Here is a 23,303-nt window from a genome sequence, read left to right on the forward strand (position 1 = left end):
ACTGGTCCGAGCAACTGATCTTCATGGTCACTTTGTGCTGCTCAAAATCTCCGAAGCGCTCATCACTGGGTCGTGCTGCTGAGCATCCCTTGCTTCCTGGTCGACTTCCTTCATATCGAGCCCTGTCTTGACTCCTGATTTGCTGCGGCAAGGACGGCTTGCCGTTGTCCTTTGCTCTCCGGTGCCTGGACACGAGCCAGGACCACGACCTGGCCTAGGAGCATAGGCGTTCGAGGGACGTAGAGACCTGGCGGAACAATGTCGCTACTGGGACTACACAGTGACCCCCTCCAAGGGGAGATATGGTTCCCTATAAACACCATCTTGCTCGCTCTCACATTCTCTTTCCCAGGTTCTTACATTCTCTTCCAGACTTGCGTTCTTGGGTCACTGTTTTGTGACTGAGCTGCGTTCTTTGCCAGGCAGTAAGCATTTGACGGTGCCTCTCAATCCCCCCTCCTCGTTGGAATCTGTCATTCTTTTCGAGAAGCCCGTCCTTGGTCCCCTCCCATGGCTACTGACTGGCAATCCGGGTGCCTCGTGCCTCAGAACCAGCCGTCCCTGGATCCTGTGAGCGCTCATTCAGAACGTGCTCTCCAGAATACCTCTGGTAATGTCCAGTCATACTCGGACCATCTAGCACACGATGTTGCTGGCCGTGATGATCATCTTCAACAGCTCGCATACAAGTATCCCCACGCTGCTCCCCCGCAGCCCTTGTCAGGACATGGCCTGCAGCAGCACCAGCAGCAGGTAGCTGCTCGCTTGCATCAACGCAAGCTTCGTCGGCTTCATTCCGTCGGGCCTAACTCACAGTCTCGCCGTGCAAGGAGCAGCTACCTCAAGTCCCAGAAGTATCTCGAATATCGGGCACGTCCTCGCCGTGATACTGGCAAGGATGGGGAGCCAGTATGGTCTGATGAGCTAGAGGATGCTTTCCAGCAGGGTAAGTCGATGCAAGGCCATATTGTACAGACCAAGCATAATAATTTCATATAGCCCTCGAAGCAAACCCTCCGATGGGTCGGAGAAAGTGGTCGGAACGGGGCAAGTCCTATGGAAGAAACGAACTCATTGCCGAGTACATCTTTAAGTTGACTGGCAAGCGGAGGACTCGCAAGCAAGTCTCTAGCCACCTGCAGGTTCTCGACTCTTTCCTTAAGGGAGATCCTGATTGTGAGTGATCCAAACATTCAGACCCGCGAGCTTTACTAATATCATTCATTAGGGGAACGACTTGTCCGAGAGGCATCAACGGAACGATCATCGAGTGTGCATAGCTCAGCGCCTGCTCCCAAGTGGAGAACCTCGATGGAACACCCTTCGGCGTCCAGCCACTATGGAACCCATCCCGCCTACCATGACCACATGAGATCTATGCAGCCTTACGCTGGTGACCTCCCTCCACCACACTATACTCTCGGCTCCAACATGCAAGGGACTCCTTCCAGCTCCGTCCATGGCTTCAGCTTCGATATGTGGGTCAGTGCCCCTCAACAGGCCAACAACGTTGACAAGGCGTTGCATGCATACACTCGTCTCCAAGGAGATCTCCACCAACCTGTGGCCCCTCCTATGCCTCTTGAGCATGTCCCCGGCTGGCGGTCATCTTTCCCGCAGCTGGCCACCATGGTGGATGACATTCACAACCCAATCGACTGCGATATCATCTTATTAGAAGTGAGCCTCCAACTCATGACTGACTTCCCCCCTGCGGGATCTCGTCTTGGTATCCAGCTTGACCTCGACTATGGTCACCCCACTGCGGGTGACATTTTGGGAGTTGGCCAGATGGACAACTGGACTTGCAGTACGCACATGTACAATGAGGGTCAGAAGATCCTCGAGACTTACCACGATCTACCAAAGACCCACCCCACCAAGGTCAAGCCTCTCTTTGAATCATCTTGGTGGGCCAAGCTTTTCACAGACTTGACCCAAGACAAGCGCATTGCTGAAGACTCGGGCTCCCCTCAAGACGCTCAAGACACTGATGCCCGTACCCGTCGCTACTTCCGCTCCCTGTCTGCAGTACAGGAACTTCGAGCCACCTCCCCCAATGCTCGCCGTCTTTCTAACCAATACCAGAGTCACCAGGGTGACGAGAGCAAGCGCATGGCCATCTTGGCCTGGAAGTTCCGTCAAACCCGGCCAGGTGAAGTCGGTACTACGACATGGAGACGACTGATCCCTGCCCCGGACCGTACTACTACCAACAGCCCAAGACCGGCAACTGGAGTCGATCTTCCCCCTCTCTCGTTGGACTCTATTCTTCTCAACAAGCCCTCACACCAAAACGTCTACCAGGCTCCTCATCCCCAGGACCTCATCCATCACCAGGGCCAGTCTCAATCTCAATGGCCCATGTATCAACCATCCCACGACAATGTGGCTAATCTATTTAATTCGTCGGGCAACCTCGACTTTATGACATCGATCACCAAGGCTGAAGACAGCCTGAACGACAAGACAGCCGTTACCTCCGTGCTAGACTCCTTCTCAACAAGCCTCGCACCGGAAACAGCCCCATCAACAAGTCTGCACTCATCCAGCAGCGCACCAGTGATGCTAAACGTGCACGACCTTCCCCTCTCCCACCCAAGCATGGGCTACACAATGGGCCACGACACCTCACACTACGTGCCATCCCAACAGCACAGCGTGAACATGCACGACAGCAACAGCGTGCTCAACGGCTTCTTCGGATCAAACCCGCAATCCCTCGACGACCTGAGCCACGGCCAGCCCTCGTGGGCCACGCACTCCGCCTCTATTCCCGGCGATGTCGGCACAGGCAGCTATCACCACCTTCCTTTCCAACCAGAGCACCATGCGTCTGTCTCGCGGGAGTCGCAGCAACCTCATCACTTCGATCAGCTTTTGCCGTCTGAAGACTTGATGGATAAGCTTGTCGGGCGCATGCCCAATGGCTCCGGCATGCATGGGGCAGGCCCCGATCATGCGAACGGCTATGGTGATAATACTACGGTGGATACGGTATAATGAAACCTTAACAAAATATTAGTGGTAATGATAATCATTCTGGCAGTGGTCTGTGATTCCATCTCTGTGACTTTTGTATTTTTCTGCCTTCATTTTTTTTTGTGAGCTTGTTTGTGGAGAAGCACTGGAGTACGGGGAGTTGAAGGATTCAATATATTTATTTCAATTCATTTCTCTATTACCTTATCCATGGAATATGTCATGTATATTTTTGCCGGCTAAAGTGAAGCGCCGTGTTTAGCCGGTATACCAGTGGGGCCTGGCAAAGAGGCTATTGGAACTGTATTCGGCCATTTAGCCTGGACCTGTACCTTTTGCTGAATTGTGGCTTAATATAATAAATAGCCTGTCCCCGCGGGGGTTTTCTTTTCCAGAATATACCCCTCAAGTCAGTCACTGTTCCAATTTTCTGCACCGAGTATCGCTAACACCAGACCAGAATCTAAACATTCACAATGGTCGCCCCTACCGTCAAGCTCAACAATGGCTACGAGATGCCCCTTGTGGGCTTCGGTCTCTGGAAGGTCAACAATGACACTTGCGCCGACCAAGTCTACAACGCCATCAAGGCCGGCTACCGTCTCTTCGACGGCGCCTGCGGTACAACCCCCCAAGCTCCAAAATTACGAAACAACATAGACTGACTGTTCCAGACTACGGCAACGAAGTCGAATGTGGCCAAGGCGTAGCCCGCGCCATCAAAGACGGCCTCGTCAAGCGCGAAGACCTCTTCATCGTCTCCAAACTCTGGAACAGCTTCCACGAAGGCGACAAAGTGGAACCAATCTGCCGCAAGCAATTAGCAGACTGGGGAGTCGACTACTTCGACCTGTACATCGTGCACTTCCCAATTGCACTGAAGTACCTAGACCCAAGCGTGCGCTACCCACCCAGCTGGACAACCGCCGACGGCAAGATCGAGCTAGCCAACGCTCCCATCCATGAGACCTGGGCCGCAATGGAGTCACTCGTTGACAAGAAGCTCGCGCGCAGCATTGGAGTGAGCAACTTCAGCGTACAGCTGCTGATGGATCTGCTGCGGTATGCGCGTGTCCGACCTGCGACCTTGCAGATCGAGCACCACCCCTACCTGACGCAGACGCGCTTGGTGGACTTTGCGCAGAGCGAGGGTCTTGCTGTTACTGCCTACTCGTCCTTTGGGCCGTTGAGTTTCTTGGAGTTGAACCTTAAGCATGCGCAGGATACGCCGTTGCTGTTTGAGCATGCTACTATCAAGGGTATTTCCGAGAAGCATGGTCGTACCCCTGCGCAGATTCTGCTGCGTTGGGCTACGCAGCGTAAGATTGCTGTCATTCCTAAGAGTAATGATCCTACTCGTCTTGCGCAGAACTTGCAGGTTACCGACTTTGATCTTGAGGGTTCTGAGATTGAGGCTATCAGTGCTCTTGACAAGGGCCTTCGGTTCAATGACCCTATGGCTGTGAGTTTTTCTTCAATTCATGGTTTGTTGCGTTTACTAACTGGATTTCTAGTATGGTCTCGGCATTCCTATCTTCTAAGCCTTGGCTGTTTAGAGACGGAGGATATCCGGTGTCCGAAGAAAGGACAAGGATAATGAGTTTGATAGCATAAATGAATAAAAACAGTTCAGCGCTTTTTCCACCTTGAATTTGTAACTAGTAGAAAGGATAGTAGAGTAACTGATTCATAGATCTATATGCTGAGTGCCAAGACTTGCCGATCTCCGGCCATTTTTCTCCAACCGCCGCTCTCTCCAACATCCAAACCTCAATCTCCACAATGTTTCCCTCAGCCGCGGTGCGACAAGCATCGCAAGTACACATCACAGCATGGCCGACGCCAAGGAATATAGCAGAAAGCAAATTAGTCCTGAAGGCCCTCCAGAAGCACGGTGAAATTGTGTCATACCGAAACCTCAAGGTACACTCCAATGCGATCCCCAACAGTGCAAAGCATTGAACCAAACCTAACCGACATGCCAATACAGTACGACACAACAAATGACTCCCCAAACCGGCACCGGCCAATGCTGGCAATCTTCGAAAACGCGGAAGCAGCAGAGCGCGCAATCGACTCATCACCCGTAACAATTCCACTACCACCAGGCTCAACGCCAATCCCACAATCAAATAAACACGCCAACCCACTCAAATCCAGATCAAACAGCTCACCGGATGATCCACCCTCAATAATTATCCAAATCCAATCCTCGCGCCATAATCATCCCTCCAACATCAGTCGCAATCCCTTCTACTCAACATATAATATGCACAAGACAAGTCCGATGTACAAGGATTTAATCCGTGAGGGCGTGCCTGTGCGGGAGTTGGCGGATTGCTTGCCGAGCAAGAAGTATCATATTGGAGTTGGAGTTAAGGAGAACATCCAGGAGGAGAATCGATGGATGGGGGCGATGAGTTTGATGGATCTTTGGAAGGAGGGGTTCAAGGAAGAAGAGGACCAGAAGGGACTTGGGGATTCGACAGAGAAGAGGAAGGAGTATGAGGAGTTTGGAGAGTTACAATGAGTTCCCCGACTTGGATACTGAGCCTCGGATATGGACTTTGATGGTGGTTCCCAAGATGACAAGCCCATGGCAGACATCTAAAGGAGACAAAAGACCAGAGAAGAAAGGCCCCTCACAGCAAAAGAAAAAAAGAGGTGTCCCCCGTTCCTGGGTTCCCTCGACCCAAGACCGGCGGCTTTCCAGGGCCGTTAGTGCAGCCTGCGTTCTCCGTGGGTGGGCGTGATGCCCACTTTGGGAGAGAGATTAGCACCAACTTAGTGGCTATTCTGTTCCAGCGTGGAGGGGGAAGACTCTTCCGCCAAATTCGGAACTGGGTGCAGTTACACAACAGGGACATCTTGGTGAGGTAGGAGCCCTTTTCTGCGTTGATATCATACCCATTTCCCAAATAGGAAATTTGTCTTTACTTTTGGAGCCTTGTGCACTCCATAGCTCAAATCCGACCTCTGGCATATTATTTTATTTAAATTTGAATTGCCAACACTCACTTTTTATTGCTTTCGTCTGGCCTTGTTCACAATCGCATAATTTGGCCGTCCATGAGGACTTAACCCATGACGGGTTCAGCGAACTATTGGGCTGCATGTACCAATACACGTCCTTCCTGAGCCCACCTTATATGCCCCAAGAACCACCCTCGAGGCAAATGGCTCTTTCTCATGTGCACAAGGCCGAATACTGTCTTTTTGGAACGGTTCGCGTGCGATGGTGCTCACCTGGTTACAACCCATCTTGCCAGCGCAGCCATAGCAAAGATGCGACGCTCGAGGCGTCGAATACACAGAAGACCTTGAAGGCTTTACCGCACTGCTCTCCATTCTGTCACTGCTTGATAGCACCGTAGAAATAACGGATGCACCACAGGATACGGCTAGACGAAGGGCTATCCGTTGAAGCCACTATAGATGGGAGAACATTTTCTGCGATTATCAAATTTGTGTTAGTGACGATGAAGTTTCACGAGGAGAGACATACCGAGAGACATACCCTTGAACTTGAAACGTCCATGGGCGTGGGTGTGGCTGATAGAGAGAAACACAAAAGCACAGGGGATTGAGGAGGGTCGGAAAAAGAAATGGAAAGAAGATGGCCACGGCCGTAATCGCTTTTAATAAGGCCATGAAAGGTTGACAAACATTCCCGGGAGCACCTTCAATGATAGGCAAACAATTCCAGTATAGAACACAAGGAGAGTTCTGAAGGGTTAGACCATGTCTAGAAGTCCCGACTCGAAAGATCTGGTAGACATCCATAGAAAGGACGAGGGAGCTTCACAGAGACGGCTAGACATACACCCATACTGGAAGTTCTATACACCACTTTGCAACATGCACTACTCCTATTTCGTACATCCTTTAAGAATTCATTCCAAGATTCATTTCTCATTTCAAAATTTGATCCACGCACTGGACCATAGAACAGAGGATATCAGAGCCACAAGTCAAGGCCAAGTAGATGAGACAAGACAGGACAGGACACGTCAAGAGGAACTTATAACAAACAGTCAATACACCACAAGGATATAAGTCTCAGATCTTGACAAAAGCTGCACAGAAACACAAAGTTAGCAAAAAAAACCCCCCCAATCAAAAGAAAAACTTACTAGCATCTATCTGCTTAATCTGAGGCAGCGCCAAGCGCACCTTATTCCGATAAACAGCAGGACCCTTCATCTGCAACGGATTACCCTCGAAGTAAACGGTCTCAAGGTGCTCCTTGTCCTTCAGCTCACGCTCGACCTCTTCAAAGCTCGCGAGCTGGTTATTAGAGCCCCATAGTTCTTCGAGATTCTTTAGCGTGGAAAGGTGTTCCAAGTGAGAGACTTGGTTGTTGGAGAAGTCTAGCACGCGCAGGTTCTCGTTTTGTTCCAGGCCTGATAGGTCGGTAATGGCGTTGTGGGAGAGGTATATTTCTTCGAGGTTCTTGAGGGAGGAGAGGCCTGTGATTTGGGTCAGGCGGTTGGATTGAATGGAGATGATTTTAAGGTTGGAGAGGGCGTCTAGGTTCTGGACGTATGTCAGTATATGATTCTTTTTCCATGTTCAGGGGAGGCGTTCAATGACACACTTTCATCTCGGCGATCTTGTTCTTTCCAACCCAGAGTTGTGTCAACGCCGTCAAGGTTTCCAAGTTCTCCAGTTCCTACATGAGCAGTCAGTATATACCTACTATATGCTCTCCCTTTCTCCTCTCTTCTCTCAATCGCCAAGAGTGTATAATACGAACCCGAATCTTATTCCCACCCAACTCCAAATTCGTAATCCCAGTCAGACCGTCCAAACCTTCAATTTTGCCAATTTTATTCTGCACAAAGAAAATCTCCGTCAATTTCTTGAGATGCGAGATATTCTTAATATGCTTGATCTTATTGAAGCTCAGATCCAAGCTTGTCAGATCATGGAACTCATCCAGACCCTTCAGATGCGAAATTAGGTTATCGTAGAGATCGAGCTCTGTCAAGCTGGCAGCGACGTTGGACGGGAATTCGATGCGTGTTATTTGGTTTTGGCGCATGCATAGTCGCTATGAAACCATCCACGTATTAGCCATATGCTATGCTCAAAGCTTTCTTGGTACGGCGCGCGCGTCGTGCGCCGGCGTAGATGGTGCCACTGGTTCATTTCGCTGGCTGGGACCATCTGTATAGCTCGATAAGGGTGCATACCTGGAGTTTAGGAAACCGATCCAATTTCAGAGCGGGGATCGACTGGATTTTGCAGTGAACGAGGTCGATATCCTAACAGAATCGCGATTAGCAATCAGGTCGTGGTGGCCTTGTGCAGTCGAGCAGCTCCGAGAAGGAATAGCCCTATTTAATGCTGCACTCACCTCTGCGTTCGGGTCTTCATCGGCCAAGAGATCTGGAAAGCTGTTAGTCCATCGATTCTCCGGCGGTGGTTGCGCGCCGAGCAAGTAAATCTTCGGGGAGGGTACCTTCATCAGCCTGGATCTCGTCCACTGGCGGTGCATCAGGATCCGAGTAGTCAGAGTCCTCCAGGGCCTCTGGATTCGTGATCACAGCCTTGGGTTCGACCCTCATTTTGCCGTCCCAGCCTTCTTTGTTCTTCATGGTGGAAAGTGGGATGTTCGGAGTGGGCGGTCGGAGTGCGGGGAGCTTTTTGCTTTCTCGAGGAGATCTTCGCGACTGCAAGTTGTGAGTGAAGTCACTGGAATAGTTGGGATGATTTATCGAAGTTGTTGTGTAAATGATGTTCAGGAACTAAAACTTTTGACTACATCATCGCTCAATGCGGCAGTGCTCAATGCGGAATGGTCCGAGATAAATTTCATTTCTACTCTAACACAATTTGGTCTACTCTTCCGACCTACGTCGTGACATGTACAGGAAAATCAAATGGCAGCGTAAAGGGATTATTAGACACTGTTGATGCTGACTAGGGGGATGGCAAGAACGTCAACGCAGAATGCACGCCCGTGTATTGCGCTGAGATCAAACCAGTAGGGCTGTGTAGCGAGACAGAAAAGGAAAGAAGAGAAGGGGAAACATAGAGGGGATACAGCGAGGACATGAGAACCAAGAGACGCCTGCGGAATGCATGAAAAGCGGACTTGTTGGAAGGGGGATACAAAGACAAGGAAAGATCTGGGCATGTGGTGATAAAGCACAAGGAAAGAAAACAATGGGGGAATGAAGCTCGCTCGGAGCATGGTCAGATAAAACAAATCGCAATGCAAATGGTCGATGGGCAGGTCGGGCTATCCAACGACAACAGATGCAGACGAGCCGTGACCCAGGAGAATACCAGTTCCATTGGGGATGGTCATCGTCGAGAGGGGAATCAAATCGGCAGTAGGAGAACAGGGTGACTACCCGTCAATGGCAGTGGGAGGAATGCAAAAGGAAGGGCTTTTCTCGCGCAGAAAAGAAAACAACTCGCTCAAAATGGGAATCTCAGGCGTAAGAAAGATCCGAGGAATTTACAAGGTACAGTCCAGGACCATGCTGACATCTTGGACTTGCACCCCAGCAAGATCCTCGAGAACCGGGATGAGGTCAAGCAACTCGTTGTCGTGAGCGTCAGAGAACCAGCTACTGATGGGAATCGCATGCTCAGGGTGGAAGATGTAAGACGTGGGGGAGTTATCGATGATGATCGTCTCCTTCAAGTCACGACCGACTTGTGAAAGGTCCTAATGGTTGTTAGGTATGTCAATGTTGATATGTAAATAGACACTCACCTTGACGTAGTTTCCCTGGTGGTTGTAGCAACTCTCTCGGAAGAGGCGGTGGTGAACCACGTTGTGAATATCCAGTTGGTCTAGCAAAGGATCACCATACTATACAAAGTTAGTGTGGGCTCCAAGACAAGGGACAATGATCTTACCTTTGATACAGAGGCCGTGAAGACCACTACTTCGTACAGCTCACCAACACGCTTCATGAATTGATCCACGCCTGGCCGCTTGATGACATAGATGTTGTGGTATTGTCCTTCAATCTCTACGGGAATGGTGAAGTCGGCACGCTCGAGAACCTGACAGTGGGTTAGCGGGGGTACGTGAGATGTCAGATACGCAAACGCTTACCTTGAAGCTACTGTGAACAAGCGTTTCATCTAGATCGAGAACAAGACACTTTCGGCCGCTGAGATGAGGTAGAGGTGCAGGAAGTAACGGACGCATCCCATCCTCTGATACAGCCCGAGCAGGAGGAGCAGGAACTGGCGGGGGAGGAGGCAGCACCATCGGGGCTTGTGTCACAATGTCCGCTTGGTTGACAGTCTCTGATTGATCCTCGTCGAGAGATTTCTTGGGGGCGGTTGAAGGAGCAGGCTCCTCAACGGACTTTGTTTGCGCTTCCAAAGCCTGAGTGGATTCCTCTGGCTTACTTTCATCTACTGACCCATTTGCATCTGCAGTCTCCACAGGCGCAGACACTTCGGGTTTCTTGTTTTGACCAGAAGCTTCAGATTGGACGGCTGCAGAAGGACCCTCGCTCTGTGCCCCAGTCGCGGTCGCATTGACGTTGCGCTCTTCTTCGCCAGGCTGATCCGCACTGACGGTCGAGTGCGCCTTCTCGTCGAAATATGGCTCCCTCGATTCCGCAGTGCTAGAGTCACCGGTGTGAGCGTCCGCCTTGTCGGGGGTGGGAAGTCGGTTCGAGGCCGGTTGCTGCCTGTTCGTTTTCTTGGGGGGCACGATGGTGTCGTCGGTATCAACATCCGCTGAAGAGCAGCAGCCCAGGAAAGCCAAAAGCTTGGATGGGCCCTTCTTGGGCTGGGGCTTCGAAGTGCTTTCGGGCGTAGCGGCCGCTTTGCTCTCCTCGCCGTTCGCCACGTCCTGAGTCCGGCGCGACCGACGACTACTAGCCCGACTTGGATCTCTCTTTGCACGCAGAATGCTCACTTTCGAACTTCTGCGAGTAGGCTGAGCCTCATCTTGCGCTTCTTCGGTCTTCTCCGAGGGGTTCTGCTTGTTGTTTTTGGAGGATCGTCGCGAAGGGATCGGGATCGACAACAGACGTTTCTTGGGGGTCTCTGCGGCCTCGCCAGTCGGAGCAATGGAAGCTGCAGCGGACGGGGTTGGGCCAGAAGATGCGACAGCAGTTGTGTCCTGCGTCTCGGTCGCATTGGGGGACCGAGCCTGCTCCGAGGACTCAGGGTCTATGGTGGCGAAATATGTCAGTCATTATTGCTCTCGAAACACAGATTGCATTGCATGCGCAAATCACTTACTGGCTGAGCCAGGATTGTTGGTGGCCATGGTTGCTTTGTCTGTGGACTCCGGAGCTGAGGGTGAGATATCTCGCCCCGTGCTCTCTCCACTCATCGAAAACGGCCGTGTCAGGGTGAATGACACGAGTGAACAGAAAGCAGTGTCAAAGTGACGAGCAATTCAAAAGACCTGAAGCAATGCTGGAACGCTCACGGGTCGATCGCGGCTATGGGGGTTGTTCTGGTAAGCAAGCGCCTTGGGGGAGCAAATGTGGCACCGCTTTGGCCGTCAGCCAACACCACTATGTTGCAATAAGCCAAGGGCAAGAAAGCAGGGGAGAGCAAATGCAGTCAATAGGGATAGGGAAGAGGAGAGAGGAGTCGGGGATGTCACGTGTACGGTGTGAGAACGGGGGAAAGTGACTCGAGTCTTGTTTAATTCCTTTTTTCGACGCTAACTGGCCCATTTCACACGCTACTCAAGCCCTCAGCGGCTACGCTCATTTCATGGGTCTGGACCAAAACAGATTGGATCGGATAACTCCATGCCCCTTTTTTTTTAGGGAGCTATGGCCTGTTTCAACTCGGGATTTGTCCGTGCAAGTAGAACTGCGTTATAGTTGGTTTTTGTTGGACTGTTGACTATATTGTTGGCTCCAGGTTACCACGGTACTGTTTCTTTTCGTCTTTGTCTTTGGCAATAGGGAATAGGGAATAGGGAATATATGGCACTATGTATTCACTACAGTTGTACTGTTTCCTCCCTATTACTCCCTGTCTGGTTCCTATTGAGTTCCTAATTGTTCCTAATCATAACATGGTAACATCCAGGATATCCCCACGTGAGATACTAGTTTGCGCATGGTCCCTTCATCTATAATTAACAAGCATAAGTTGCCTGCCTTGCGTTGTCTTGCCTCACTCCAGGGCTGTACAGTCAGCTTCCCCACGTGAGGTTCTCCGCATCCGAGGTTCACATGCAATGATGTATTCCCTCACATTCCCCAGGTCCTGCTTTCCTTTTCACCTCTACATGACTGTCAGTCAAGGCTAGGAAGTATCGCCCATTTCGCGTCACTTCCTGGAATATGGCCGTCCAATCAACACTACGGCGTCCAGAAGATCCCCTTCTAGCGCTGTATCAACATTACTCCGATGTAATACGATCCAGGTTCCGCCGAACATCCCAGACAACGCGCTTGATTGCAACAATAGCCCTGCTGCTCTCGATTATCAGCTCAGGGTATGGAGGCTACAAATGGTTCCGAAGGCGCGCAAAGGAACGAGCCCAGGGTCGCCGTCTACTACGTCGAAACTCGGGTATACGCGGTAAAGATGGTTCCCGTACGATCTATGTGCCATACAAGGGCACCCTGACCTCCAAGGTCTTGATCCATCCGACTAAACCGACTACATTCGATGCTCATCGACGCCTATTTCTCAACCCTCCGGCATCTGCCCGTAGTAAAGATGACGGTTCGACGAGTCAGATACCTCCGCCTACAACGAAACCAGGGTTAAACCTGGCATTCCTACATCAGTTTCTGAGTCTTGGAAGTATTATGGTCCCAAGATGGGGGAGCAAGGAAACCGGGCTGTTGATGAGCCACGGGCTATTTCTTCTGATGCGAACATATCTCTCCTTGTTGATTGCACGGCTTGATGGTGAGATTGTGAGGGACCTTGTCGCCGGCAAAGGCAAAGCTTTCCTTTGGGGTATCTTCAAATGGTGTGGTATTGGAACTCTTGCTTCGTACACAAACGCCATGATCAAGTTCCTCCAATCGAAGGTATCCATTGCCTTCCGCACTCGGTTGACAAGGTATATCCACGACCTATACCTGACTGATAATAACAATTACTACAAATTGATGAACTTAGACGGTGGGATTGGCCAAGGTCCCGATCAATTCATCACACAAGATCTCACCCTGTTCTGTACGGCTGCCGCTTCATTGTACTCTTCAATGGGCAAGCCATTGGTGGATCTCTTTGTATTCAACTACCAACTGTATCGCTCACTTGGTCCTCTAGCATTGAGCGGTATCTTGGCTGGATACTTCAGCACAGCCGTGGTACTCCGGAAGCTATCACCGCCGTTCGGAAAGCTCAAGGCAGTCGAGGGCAAGAAGGAAGGAGACTTCCGAGGTCTGCACTCCAGGCTCCTTGCCAATGCCGAGGAAATCTCGTTCTATGGTGGAGCTGATATCGAGCGTGTCTTCCTGGTCAGAAGCTTCAAGGATCTGCAACGATGGATGGAGGGAATCTACAGTCTCAAGATTCGCTACAATATGCTCGAAGACATGATTCTTAAGTACTCCTGGTCTGCATTCGGTTATCTGGTTACCTCCTTGCCCGTCTTCCTCCCAGCCTGGGGTGGCACTGGCGGTGCAACCGAGCTGGCTGATGTACCGGAAGGCTTTGGTCGCGAGCGTGGCCGCATGAAGGACTTTATCACCAACAAGCGTCTCATGCTTTCCTTAGCCGACGCCGGAGGCCGCATGATGTACAGTATCAAGGACATCTCAGAACTGGCCGGCTACACATCCCGTGTCTATGGCCTCATCGCCACCCTACACAGAGTCCACGCCAATGCTTACTACACCCCTCGCGGCTCACACCCTGAACTATACTCCCTCGCCGATTCACAAGGCACAACTCACAACGGCTTCGACGGGATCCGCCTGGAGCAGGTCCCGATAGTCGCCCCATCCCTCTATCCAATGGGCGGCGACGAACTAATCGAATCACTCTCCTTCATCGTCCACTCAGGCGACCACCTCCTAATCTCTGGCCCGAATGGCGTCGGCAAATCTGCCATCCCACGCATCGTAGCAGGTCTATGGCCCGTCTACCGCGGACTCGTTAGCCGTCCCCGAGGCTTCGGCCTAGACGGCATAATGTTCCTCCCTCAACGACCCTACCTCAGCGTCGGCACCCTCCGCGACCAAGTAATCTACCCCCACACCGAGATCGACATGCGCGAAGCCGGTGAATCAGACGCAGCACTCCAGAAGATTCTCGACGACGCCCATCTCGGCTACCTACCACAACGCGAAGGCGGCTGGGATGCGCGCAAAGAATGGAAAGACGTGCTCAGCGGTGGAGAGAAGCAACGCATGGGCATGGCCCGGCTGTTCTACCACGAGCCACGGTATGCATTCATGGATGAGGGAACCTCAGCCGTTTCCTCCGATGTCGAGGGTTTGCTATACGAGCGAGCAAAGGAGCGGGGAATTACATTGATTACCATCTCGACGCGGGCGTCGTTGAAGAAGTATCATACCTACAACCTGACTCTTGGCCTTGGTGCTGAAGGGGAGGCCTGGGAATTTGAGAGGATTGGAACTGAGAAGGAGAAGTTGGGTGTTGAGAAGGAATTGCAGGAGCTTCGCAAGCGTTTGGATAAGGTTGATGAGTGGAAGCAGCGTCGTGATGATATCGATAGTGAGCTTCAGAAGGTTTGGGCTAGTGGAGCTGAAGGTGAAATCGCTCCTCCTCCCTATCAGGAAGAAGATTCTGGTTCTGAGGTTGTTGAGGCTGTTGTTGAGGGGACTGCCAGTTGACTCCAGCTTGAGCAAAAATGAAGCTTTCTACATACTTCTGGAGAGGTCTTGTCTGGGAAACACTTTTCTAAGGGGCTCTTGATTCTATCTTGACCGTTGTACTGCAATGCAGAATATTAACCTGGATATACTATAGAAAAGCCAGCTTCACGCTGATACAAAAGTCCTTTGATGTAGATATCAATACACCGCCTAATGCATATATCCACACCGCCCAGAAACCCCAGCAGTTTACTTATCGATAAGCATCGCGTTTTCTGTCCGATTAGTCCCTTTCTTTGTATCTTGTTTACGCAAGTCTTGAGCACTTCAATTGCACCATGGTGGACTCCGACAGTGATGGGGATGCCTCCAAGGTCGTCATCTCAATGAACGGTTTCCAAAGTGACGGTGACATCAACACCTGGCCTTCGTTCCCGTACAATCAACGCGACGATACACGCTGGAGACAACTGCTTGCAGAGAACTGGCTCAAATCCCAGGGCAGCTACGTTGAAGGTAAGTTTACCCAGATGTTATGTTCCCATTATCGTGTTTGGTGATAGGGTTGAACACATGGGAAGACGCATTTTTGCGACGCGCTCTGCTCTTTCTTGATCCATCTGGACTGACAAACGACGTGGGCAGGAGACGATTGCATTATCGCCGAGTTGCCTGACGGTTATGCCCTCTTTGACAGGCCCCGCGGTACCAACCCCTCGATGGTGAGTATGTTCGCTTGCTCCTACATGCATTCATCAGCTAACAACTTCACCTCCAGCGTGACTCCTTCCTCTTCGGACATCCCAGCGGACAGTACTTTCAGTCTCAGGCAACTTTTTTTGCTCACTTTCTTGCCCTCGCTCAGGGCAAGCTGAGCGAGTGCGAGTGCAAGCCCTGCAGCAGAATGGGAGGCACTAAAGCAACTGCCAAACCGGCTGCAGCTCGACCTGGTGAGTTCTATACTCTGATATCCATGGCTTGCACACTGATCAGTCGCTAACATGGAATCAGTTCGCGGTCCTGGTCTTCGTGGTCCTGGTCGCCCCACTGACGACAAGAATCCTGATTACTGGCGTGACTACATACGAAAGCTGAAGGCCAAGGGCACCATCGATGAACCTAATAAGCAACCTTTGAACTTTGATTGGGCTCTATCTGAGGAGTTACTTTCCGATTATTTCAACAAGCTTGTTCTCGACCCAGCCTTCGTTCCTCGCTGTGGTGAGCTCGTGCTTTGTGTTTGGGACCTGGAGGATAGCTCGAGTCTCCTTCGCAATCCTGAAAATGGTCACCTTGAAATCCGCGACAGTCACAACCGCTGGCATGTGCCTAACTGGCGTGCTGGTGTGGTGACTCAAGTTCCCGAGACCGAAATTCACATGCTGGATATTGCTGAGAACTCTTACACCACTGAAGAATTGAGTGACCACGGATTCCGCATTGAGCTTCTTCCCGACCCTGTTGGCCTCGACAAGTCATACTCCGTTCAATCCAAGTACATTCCGCTCCGATGTATCAAGCCATTGAATACTTGGCAGCTTTACCTGGAAGGTCAATCCCGCGATGAGCTCCATCCTTCGACTGAGAACGCCCTGACCGTCATGTCTTCCTGGAGTGTGGTACACAAATTTCATGTCAAAGGCATCTGGCCAACCATGGAAATCAGCTGCAAGGGAGTTTGGATCGGTGCCGAGCTACTCGCCGTGCATGATACTGTTCGCCTCAAGCCTCTCCGCTACAAGTTTGAGGATCTGCTGGATGGCAAGGTCGTTCAGTTGAATGATGTTATGGTAATTGAAAGCATCACCCTCGTTCTTACGGACTGCATCGATGACCCAACCTCTCCCAATCTTGCCAGCAAGTACTCGGTACTCATCACCGGCAAAACATACACAACAAACCCAAACCGAACCAAGAACGACTTCGAGCCCCTCAGCAGATTCCCTCTCCAGCAAATGACCAACGAAGAAGCAACCGCGACCTTCCGCCAGGTCGGCATGTCCGCCTATGGTCCCTGGTACCGCATCGCCGGAGACAAGACCCCTAGTGTCACCATCAGCCAGCACATGATCCTCGGCCGCTGCTACGAGCCACTCGCCGCCGACCTGCTCTTCAATAGACGCGAATTCGGCTACGACCTCGGCGGCGTCATGCACGGCCGCAACTTCTCCGAGGGCGTCGACACCCGCATTGCAAAGGATAAGACCTGGTTCTGGGGCGATAGCCGCATCGAAACCCTGGGCATAGTCGAGATTAACGGCATAGAATGCGACTTGACCGCACCCCAGCGCGACACCCCCGCCAAGTGGCGAGCCATCTTCAGGATTATGAACGGGGAGGCTACCCCGGGACTGGTCAAGCGCGCGGGCATTCCTCCCACTATGGGCAACGTTAGTCGTAAGGGTGGTCGTCCCAAGGGAGCCAAGGACAAGAAACCTAGGGCTCCCAGGAGGCAGAGTGGTCTTGCACAGGTGGCTCGAACTAGTAAGATGGTTAGTTCTGCTATCGGCAGTGCTCCTGAGGAAGAGACTTCTGATGATATTGACGATGTGCCTGGTCCGGATCTTGCTGGTCTGCCTCTCTCTGGACGTGAGGGTGAGAGCGATTTCGCCCTATGATTTTGTTTTCTGATGGGCTTTTTTCTCCTTTAATGCGCAATGTGATACCCTGGAGTTACGAGGTTATTTGAATGAGCGAGGCTAGGCTGTTTAGTTTTAGCAATTGAACCTCCTTTTACAATTTGGAAGATTGTTCTTCGAGTGTTGTAGTGTATTTGGTACTCAAGTGGGATGGCCACTTAAGCCACCGATGTGTACCCACTGGTGGAGGTCTCCCATGTCCTACGCTATACATAAATAGCCACTACCTCTTTCTTTTTCTATCTCCTTTCCACTCCTAAACCGTTCTCCTTACAAACCTCAACATTGTTCTTCTTCAAGTATACCAGTTTCCATGCCCGCCACTGTCATTCCCATTAACTGTCTACCGTCCTATGTGAATGAGCCTCATACGACTCTCTTTCCCCGGGCACTTGGAACCGTGTTGAAACTCCTTCTTTGGAGCAAGTCAACTGATACATCAACCACTTTTATCCCTCCCGTGGACGGCTTTCATGCGACAATCTTGCCTCCTGCACTCGAAAATCAGTTGCAAATATCTCCAGCTCTTCTCCCCCCACGACAATTCCTAATATACCAGCAAGCATGCGATTTACTTAGCTCGTGCACGCAAAGGACTATTTCGAAATTTATTCTTGGTTATACTTCACTGAGCAAGACGGAAAACAAACACCAATGCTCAAGCTCCTGGACTTTGGCTGGATTTCGCCATGTCGAAACCGCATTATACCTCAATTAGAGCCAGGTTACATCTCGTGGGCGATCATCTTTGATTACGGAGCTTGTCAGTAGTCTTGTCACGGGCATTTAGGACCTTCTTATTTCATCCGCCGTAGAGCTATGCTTGGTCACGACATCCCTTGAGTAGAACGCCGCTCAAGTGATGCTGTACTGTAACCGTTGTATCTGAAGTGGGCTGTATAGTCATGATGGGTCCTACGAGTGAAGAAAACCAGTAAAAAAAAGGGAGAGCATTCCTGACATGTCATCGTTTGCCAACATGCGGACTCCCCGGTATCTTTATATCTGGTAGATGGAATATACTCGAACTTGTTTGAAGAGTTCCACAGTCTCCCTTCAAGGGATGAAGTTTGGAGCCGTCTACGCCACAACTTTTTCCTGCATAACCTGTTCATTCTTCAGACCGATAAGAATTGTGGATATCATGGCCAGTGCATCGCCTCGTTGATACATCTTTCGGGGGTATTCTAGTCTAGGCCAAACTAGCTGCAGTCTATAATGTACAGTAGTATACTTGAAAAATCAAGGTTTGATATCGGATATCATGGATTTCCGCTGCACTTTGGTCAGCCGCCTTGGGCACATGCAGACCTATCAACTAGCCACGGTGTCGTGGTAGGGGCTGATATAAGGTGTATCTGTAGCCAATTGATATTCATAGTGAGAAAAAGAATGGCTGTGCTGGTTGGACCGAGCGTTCAATATCAAACTAGATCATATGCAGGGGGGGTGTTGCTCCCAGATACACAGATCAATTAAACTAGGGATTCCGCCAAGTTTATCAGCCGGTCTTCCGAGAGATTACTTCAAGAATGACAAGATCAGGAGGGCTGGGCATTGAGGTCAGGACATGGCGAACATGCATGGAGTGCCAAGTCATGTTGCAGCAACTCATGGTCTATACATATTTCCGATATTTACCACAACCAATTGACACATGACATGCATCAACATGACCAGAAGGTATTCATCAATCGGCATCTGTCCAGACCGTTGGATTTCGGAGAATTCCGAATAGCTGAAGCCCACATACCTGAGCCTTGCGTCTGCAGAATCTGGCGGGTCGGTCCCTTAGAGCCCATTTAGCCTTGCGTTTATTTGTGTTACCCGCCATTTTGAAATTGATGGAGCCTGATGCAACAAGTAATGTGCCCAGCTATTATCTCCGAAAAGGAGATGCCAGGGGAGGACCAGACCGTGCCAGAAAATACCGCGCCAGCATTCCTTGCAGGAAGGGTGCCCAGTATAGAACGTGGGAGGCCCAATTGCACAAACAGGGAGCAGCTCTGATTCTTATATTGATTTGGATATCCCTTCTCTAGACCTGCTCACTATGCTTACGACGACTCCCAGTTGAGTATGCCGATCATGGCTTCTCTACGGGGATTGGGTTCCCTTACTGTCCATTATGCATATTTCATCTTCATGTCTACGATCGGCAGTGTCATATTGTACACGACTGCGACGCCGATCCATGATCTCCACTATGCTGACGCGTTATTCATGAGTTTCAGTGCTATGACAGGCACAGGGCTGAACGTGGTAAGTCTATACAGCTGATCATTTGAGATCGGGATGAAATAGCTGACTGTTTTTTTATATAGGTGGACTTGGCCACCCTTAATGGTATACAGCAGGGCACCCTCTTCACGCTTTTGATCTTGGGCCATGCTATCTTCATTGTTGGAATCCTCTCTTTCCTACGCGCCCGGACTCTTCGCTCTGTTTTGAAAGATGTGCAACGAAAGACCTGCGATCAGACTGTTACTCAAACGTCGACCGTGCATATACAGACAGAGCAGAGTCTTGAAGAGAAGAATGGCGTCCCCTCTGTCATTATCACCAGTTTGCCCAAAATAAGCGCGACGGTAGGAGAACTACCAGCCGATATCTCGACATTTGGAAAGTCAGAACACGATGTATCATTAAACGATCCCGACTTCATTATGATCACTCATCCAGATATGTCAGATGAATGCCAAAGAGTCACTACCATCACAGTCATAGGCGACAATGCCGACGTCTGCGACGCAAAAACCCGCGTGTTCCGCATGATTGGCAAACTCAGGAGCACTATTAAACAGAGCAAGACGAACCTGACAATGGTCAGTTCAATCGACTGTGATGAGCCAGGATGGACAGAGTACAAGGCACTTTCCTTGATCTCAGCCCTGGTCATACTCTACTACATCGCCTTCCTCTCCGTCGGCATTTTATGCTTAGGGCTTTGGATGAAATACTGCCGCCCAGAAATCGCCGAAGTAGATGGAGTATCTCCTTTCTGGACTGGTGCTTTCCTTGCTACATCTGCATTTGCCAACAATGGCATGTCTCTGCTCAGTGCCAATATGGGTCCCTTTCAACGAGAGTGAGTGGTTCATTGCTGTCCGATAACCATTGAGACGTTTGTTAACCGACTTGGATAGGCCTGTTCCACTTCTCGCCAGTGGCCTCCTCATCCTCGCTGGGAATACACTTTTCCCGTGCTTGCTCCGGCTTTCCATCTGGGCTGTCCGAAGGATGATCCCAGAGAAACCAGCCTGGCAGGCGTGGCGACGAGTGTTCGATTTGACTCTTGCTCATTCCCAAGATGTAAGTTGGCCCGAGCTATCCATCAAAAGGTGAGACTAACTTCATCTGTAGGTCTGTGCTTATTTATACCCTTCCTGGCATACATGGTTCCTGCTCGGCACAGTCTTGGTGCTCAATGGCATCATGTGGGGAGCTTTCGAGCTTGCTGCTTTATACAACGTTGAGATTGCGGCTCTTTCTCCTAAATACCAGGTCTTAGATGGACTCTTCCAGGCTTTAGGTATGTTCCTATGAGCCGTTGTATTTGAATTGAACTAATCGGATTATACAAAGCCGTGCGTGGTGGTGGTTTCTCAGTCGTGGCATTTGATGGTCTGCCACAGGCATTACTTATCTTATACGGTATGTCCTTCAATCAGTCCCCAGGATGAGAAGACATGCTAACACATCCTTTCTAGCCCTGATGATGGTAAGAGATTCCATGATGCCGGAATCATGATATGAGTATCTAACCATTCCATTATAGTATCTTTCTGCCTTCCCAGTATCAACTATTATCAGGTATGGAATCCCCAGCCAACTGGCCAAAGAACCCAGACTGACATCGAGCAGTGGAAGAGACGCAATCAAAGAGAGATCCATGAGTATCCCTGACAAAGAACTCGATCCCACCGTCGACCCAACCCCCTCAAAACTCGCCCGCGGCCAATTCTTCTGCAATCAACTCCGTTCTCAATTCAGCCACGACATCTGGCTAATCTCCCTCGTGGTCCTCCTCGTAACTGTCGCCGAATCAGACCACTACAAAGCCCACCCCGTTTCATTTTCCACTTTCAACATCATCTTCGAAATTATATCCGCATACAGCTGTGTCGGTGTGAGCATTGGATACCCCGGCAAGAGCTATGCCTTCTGTGGCGAGTGGCACCCATTCAGCAAACTTTTGTTAATTGTCACTGCATTGAGAGGCCGTCATCGCGGTCTGGATTTCTCTCATGGCAAGGCTATTTCGCTTGGCGGGTCTTGGGAACCCGTTGAGGAGAAGATATCGCAACAGCGTAAGGCTGGACCGCCCTGTTGTGTTTGATCGAGTGTATAGATATCTGCCTCTCATTAATTGATGGACTGAATTCACTATTGATCTCCGCCCTCTCATGTAGTACACGAAGAATGAGGAATAGTTTCTGGCTCTCGTGTTCTTTGAGCGTAATAGGTCTCACTGGCACATCTGATTAGGTTTCTGCGACTCATCGGTTCTTTATGTACATCATATCTTTGACCCAATCTGCTGGGATATCCACCGACCTTTCTCTCATATTGACTTTGGGAGAAGATCGGCGATAGATCTCGGGTTGTCGGACATTCGGGTATCGTGGTAGAGGTTCTCGTCTATAGAGATACCTTACAGGTCCTGAGGCTCCTTGCAAACAAGGTCGGCACCACCCTATACAGCTGTTAGATATCATAACCAAACATTCTGCGGTCGATCAAACTTACGAGCGGGATGAGACAGCACAGAGCAGTCTTCTCCTCAGCAGAGCAGGTGCTCTTGAAGTCCTCAAGGCTGGAGGGGGTACCACTGGGGATCTTGCAGTCGAAAGCGGCGAGTTTGAGATCGGTAGAGCAGCACTGAGGGTTGACAAAGTACTTGCCGGGGCAGTAGGCCTTCAGCGAGAGGAGAGGAGAAGGAGTCACCGGGGTGGCGGTGGCAGTCAGAGCGCTCAAGGCGAAGACGACGATGCTGGCGGCGTACATGGTGAAAGTTGAAGGAGTGGAATGGGAATTTGGTAAATGAAAGACTGGGAGTTGGAGGAATAAGAGATCTGAGAGAGAATGACAGCAGGGAGGGACTTATTAAATATTCCACACCGGCGTCGTGGAGAAGTACCGATGCTAAGAGTTCCACTTATTGCTCGTAGAGGTGATGATTGACACCACTAACTATACCGTGGAAGTGATCGGCGAGATTTCAGGTTCTTCAAATCGAACTATCCATTGACCCACTGAGATCGTTCAATTAAAACGCGTCTGTAGCTGGGTATAAATGACGATCAACCGTACAGCTGCCGACCTCAGGGATGAAGCTCAATGTGTTTGCAAATTGACATGAACAGCTGTACGACGCCTACATTGGATCCACTCAAGTCAACTAGGAGGACCTGGTTCCAATGAATAGAATTTTGGCTGCTCATATGTTTCCATACTGCAGTCTTCGTCGACAAAGTCAACAAGTAGTTGGGAAGATAGAGTGGATCTCTTAGTTCAAGCCACTTACCGAAGATCGAACACAAAGTCAATTGGATCTCGACCTTTTCCGTACAGCTGAGATCATTCGTTCCTGCTAACTCTCACCCCATGACTATGCACTGTTCTCCTTACAATCTCTTAGCCCAGAATTGCCGCTTTCTTGCCTTAAGTTCAACTTTCCGAGATAGTTCAACCGATCATTCCGATCTGATCATTTGCGTCGAAAGGCCACAACAGACGTGCTCCGATATTAGCTTTGCCCTAACTCGGGTTCATTGAATGATATAGTCAGTGTATACATCGATACTGCATTGTGGTGTCTGGCGACCTGCCGTTTTGGGCCCACCGCGGCAATCGCTGAACATACAGGGGGATCAATCACGGCTTGTGCTGACCTGCGTAGTGCACTTGAAGGCGGTATGTCGATTGG

The 23,303-nt window shown here is 50.5% G+C and overlaps 10 protein-coding genes across 10 annotated transcripts; 6 read left to right on the forward strand and 4 right to left on the reverse strand.

Annotated features, from left to right (window-relative positions):
- Nucleotides 1-27: 27 nt before the first annotated feature.
- N7508_004131 (uncharacterized protein) lies at nucleotides 28-433 on the reverse strand (the record flags this gene model as incomplete). Its single annotated transcript, XM_058462197.1, has 2 exons — nucleotides 28-247; nucleotides 339-433. 2 exons carry the CDS (start codon nucleotides 431-433, stop codon nucleotides 28-30), a joined length of 315 nt encoding a protein of 104 aa, XP_058320822.1.
- A 77-nt stretch (nucleotides 434-510) lies between these two features.
- Nucleotides 511-3,003, forward strand: abaA (transcription factor AbaA; the record flags this gene model as incomplete). The annotated part of the gene is made up of 3 exons (XM_058462198.1): nucleotides 511-946; nucleotides 1,000-1,176; nucleotides 1,229-3,003. 3 exons carry the CDS (start codon nucleotides 511-513, stop codon nucleotides 3,001-3,003), a joined length of 2,388 nt encoding a protein of 795 aa, XP_058320823.1.
- A 455-nt stretch (nucleotides 3,004-3,458) lies between these two features.
- N7508_004133 (uncharacterized protein) lies at nucleotides 3,459-4,523 on the forward strand (the record flags this gene model as incomplete). Its single annotated transcript, XM_058462199.1, has 3 exons — nucleotides 3,459-3,603; nucleotides 3,657-4,444; nucleotides 4,497-4,523. 3 exons carry the CDS (start codon nucleotides 3,459-3,461, stop codon nucleotides 4,521-4,523), a joined length of 960 nt encoding a protein of 319 aa, XP_058320824.1.
- A 241-nt stretch (nucleotides 4,524-4,764) lies between these two features.
- N7508_004134 (uncharacterized protein) lies at nucleotides 4,765-5,512 on the forward strand (the record flags this gene model as incomplete). The annotated part of the gene is made up of 2 exons (XM_058462200.1): nucleotides 4,765-4,905; nucleotides 4,973-5,512. The coding sequence occupies 2 exons, from the start codon at nucleotides 4,765-4,767 to the stop codon at nucleotides 5,510-5,512; spliced, it is 681 nt and encodes a 226-aa protein (XP_058320825.1).
- Nucleotides 5,513-7,041: 1,529 nt separating this feature from the next.
- N7508_004135 (putative protein phosphatase PP1 regulatory subunit Sds22) lies at nucleotides 7,042-8,582 on the reverse strand (the record flags this gene model as incomplete). The annotated part of the gene is made up of 7 exons (XM_058462201.1): nucleotides 7,042-7,058; nucleotides 7,116-7,518; nucleotides 7,580-7,654; nucleotides 7,739-8,035; nucleotides 8,178-8,249; nucleotides 8,342-8,373; nucleotides 8,447-8,582. The coding sequence occupies 7 exons, from the start codon at nucleotides 8,580-8,582 to the stop codon at nucleotides 7,042-7,044; spliced, it is 1,032 nt and encodes a 343-aa protein (XP_058320826.1).
- Nucleotides 8,583-9,451: 869 nt separating this feature from the next.
- Nucleotides 9,452-11,236, reverse strand: psrA (putative general stress response phosphoprotein phosphatase Psr1/2; the record flags this gene model as incomplete). The annotated part of the gene is made up of 5 exons (XM_058462202.1): nucleotides 9,452-9,664; nucleotides 9,713-9,811; nucleotides 9,859-10,008; nucleotides 10,061-11,136; nucleotides 11,209-11,236. 5 exons carry the CDS (start codon nucleotides 11,234-11,236, stop codon nucleotides 9,452-9,454), a joined length of 1,566 nt encoding a protein of 521 aa, XP_058320827.1.
- A 1,039-nt stretch (nucleotides 11,237-12,275) lies between these two features.
- pxa1 (putative peroxisomal ABC transporter (PXA1)) lies at nucleotides 12,276-14,753 on the forward strand (the record flags this gene model as incomplete). Its single annotated transcript, XM_058462203.1, has 1 exon — nucleotides 12,276-14,753. One exon carries the CDS (start codon nucleotides 12,276-12,278, stop codon nucleotides 14,751-14,753), a length of 2,478 nt encoding a protein of 825 aa, XP_058320828.1.
- Nucleotides 14,754-15,073: 320 nt separating this feature from the next.
- N7508_004138 (uncharacterized protein) lies at nucleotides 15,074-17,353 on the forward strand (the record flags this gene model as incomplete). The annotated part of the gene is made up of 4 exons (XM_058462204.1): nucleotides 15,074-15,251; nucleotides 15,381-15,457; nucleotides 15,514-15,685; nucleotides 15,747-17,353. 4 exons carry the CDS (start codon nucleotides 15,074-15,076, stop codon nucleotides 17,351-17,353), a joined length of 2,034 nt encoding a protein of 677 aa, XP_058320829.1.
- Nucleotides 17,354-19,519: 2,166 nt separating this feature from the next.
- On the forward strand, nucleotides 19,520-21,713 carry N7508_004139 (uncharacterized protein; the record flags this gene model as incomplete). Its single annotated transcript, XM_058462205.1, has 8 exons — nucleotides 19,520-19,636; nucleotides 19,699-20,462; nucleotides 20,521-20,686; nucleotides 20,738-20,906; nucleotides 20,960-21,028; nucleotides 21,085-21,095; nucleotides 21,153-21,187; nucleotides 21,239-21,713. 8 exons carry the CDS (start codon nucleotides 19,520-19,522, stop codon nucleotides 21,711-21,713), a joined length of 1,806 nt encoding a protein of 601 aa, XP_058320830.1.
- A 315-nt stretch (nucleotides 21,714-22,028) lies between these two features.
- On the reverse strand, nucleotides 22,029-22,381 carry N7508_004140 (uncharacterized protein; the record flags this gene model as incomplete). Its single annotated transcript, XM_058462206.1, has 2 exons — nucleotides 22,029-22,070; nucleotides 22,124-22,381. 2 exons carry the CDS (start codon nucleotides 22,379-22,381, stop codon nucleotides 22,029-22,031), a joined length of 300 nt encoding a protein of 99 aa, XP_058320831.1.
- Between the last annotated feature and the right edge of the window lie 922 nt (nucleotides 22,382-23,303).

The sequence above is a fragment of the Penicillium antarcticum genome, assembly GCF_028974205.1.
Source record: "Penicillium antarcticum strain IBT 31339 chromosome Unknown utg000004l_segment0_segment0, whole genome shotgun sequence".
NCBI classification, from domain to species: domain Eukaryota; kingdom Fungi; phylum Ascomycota; class Eurotiomycetes; order Eurotiales; family Aspergillaceae; genus Penicillium; species Penicillium antarcticum.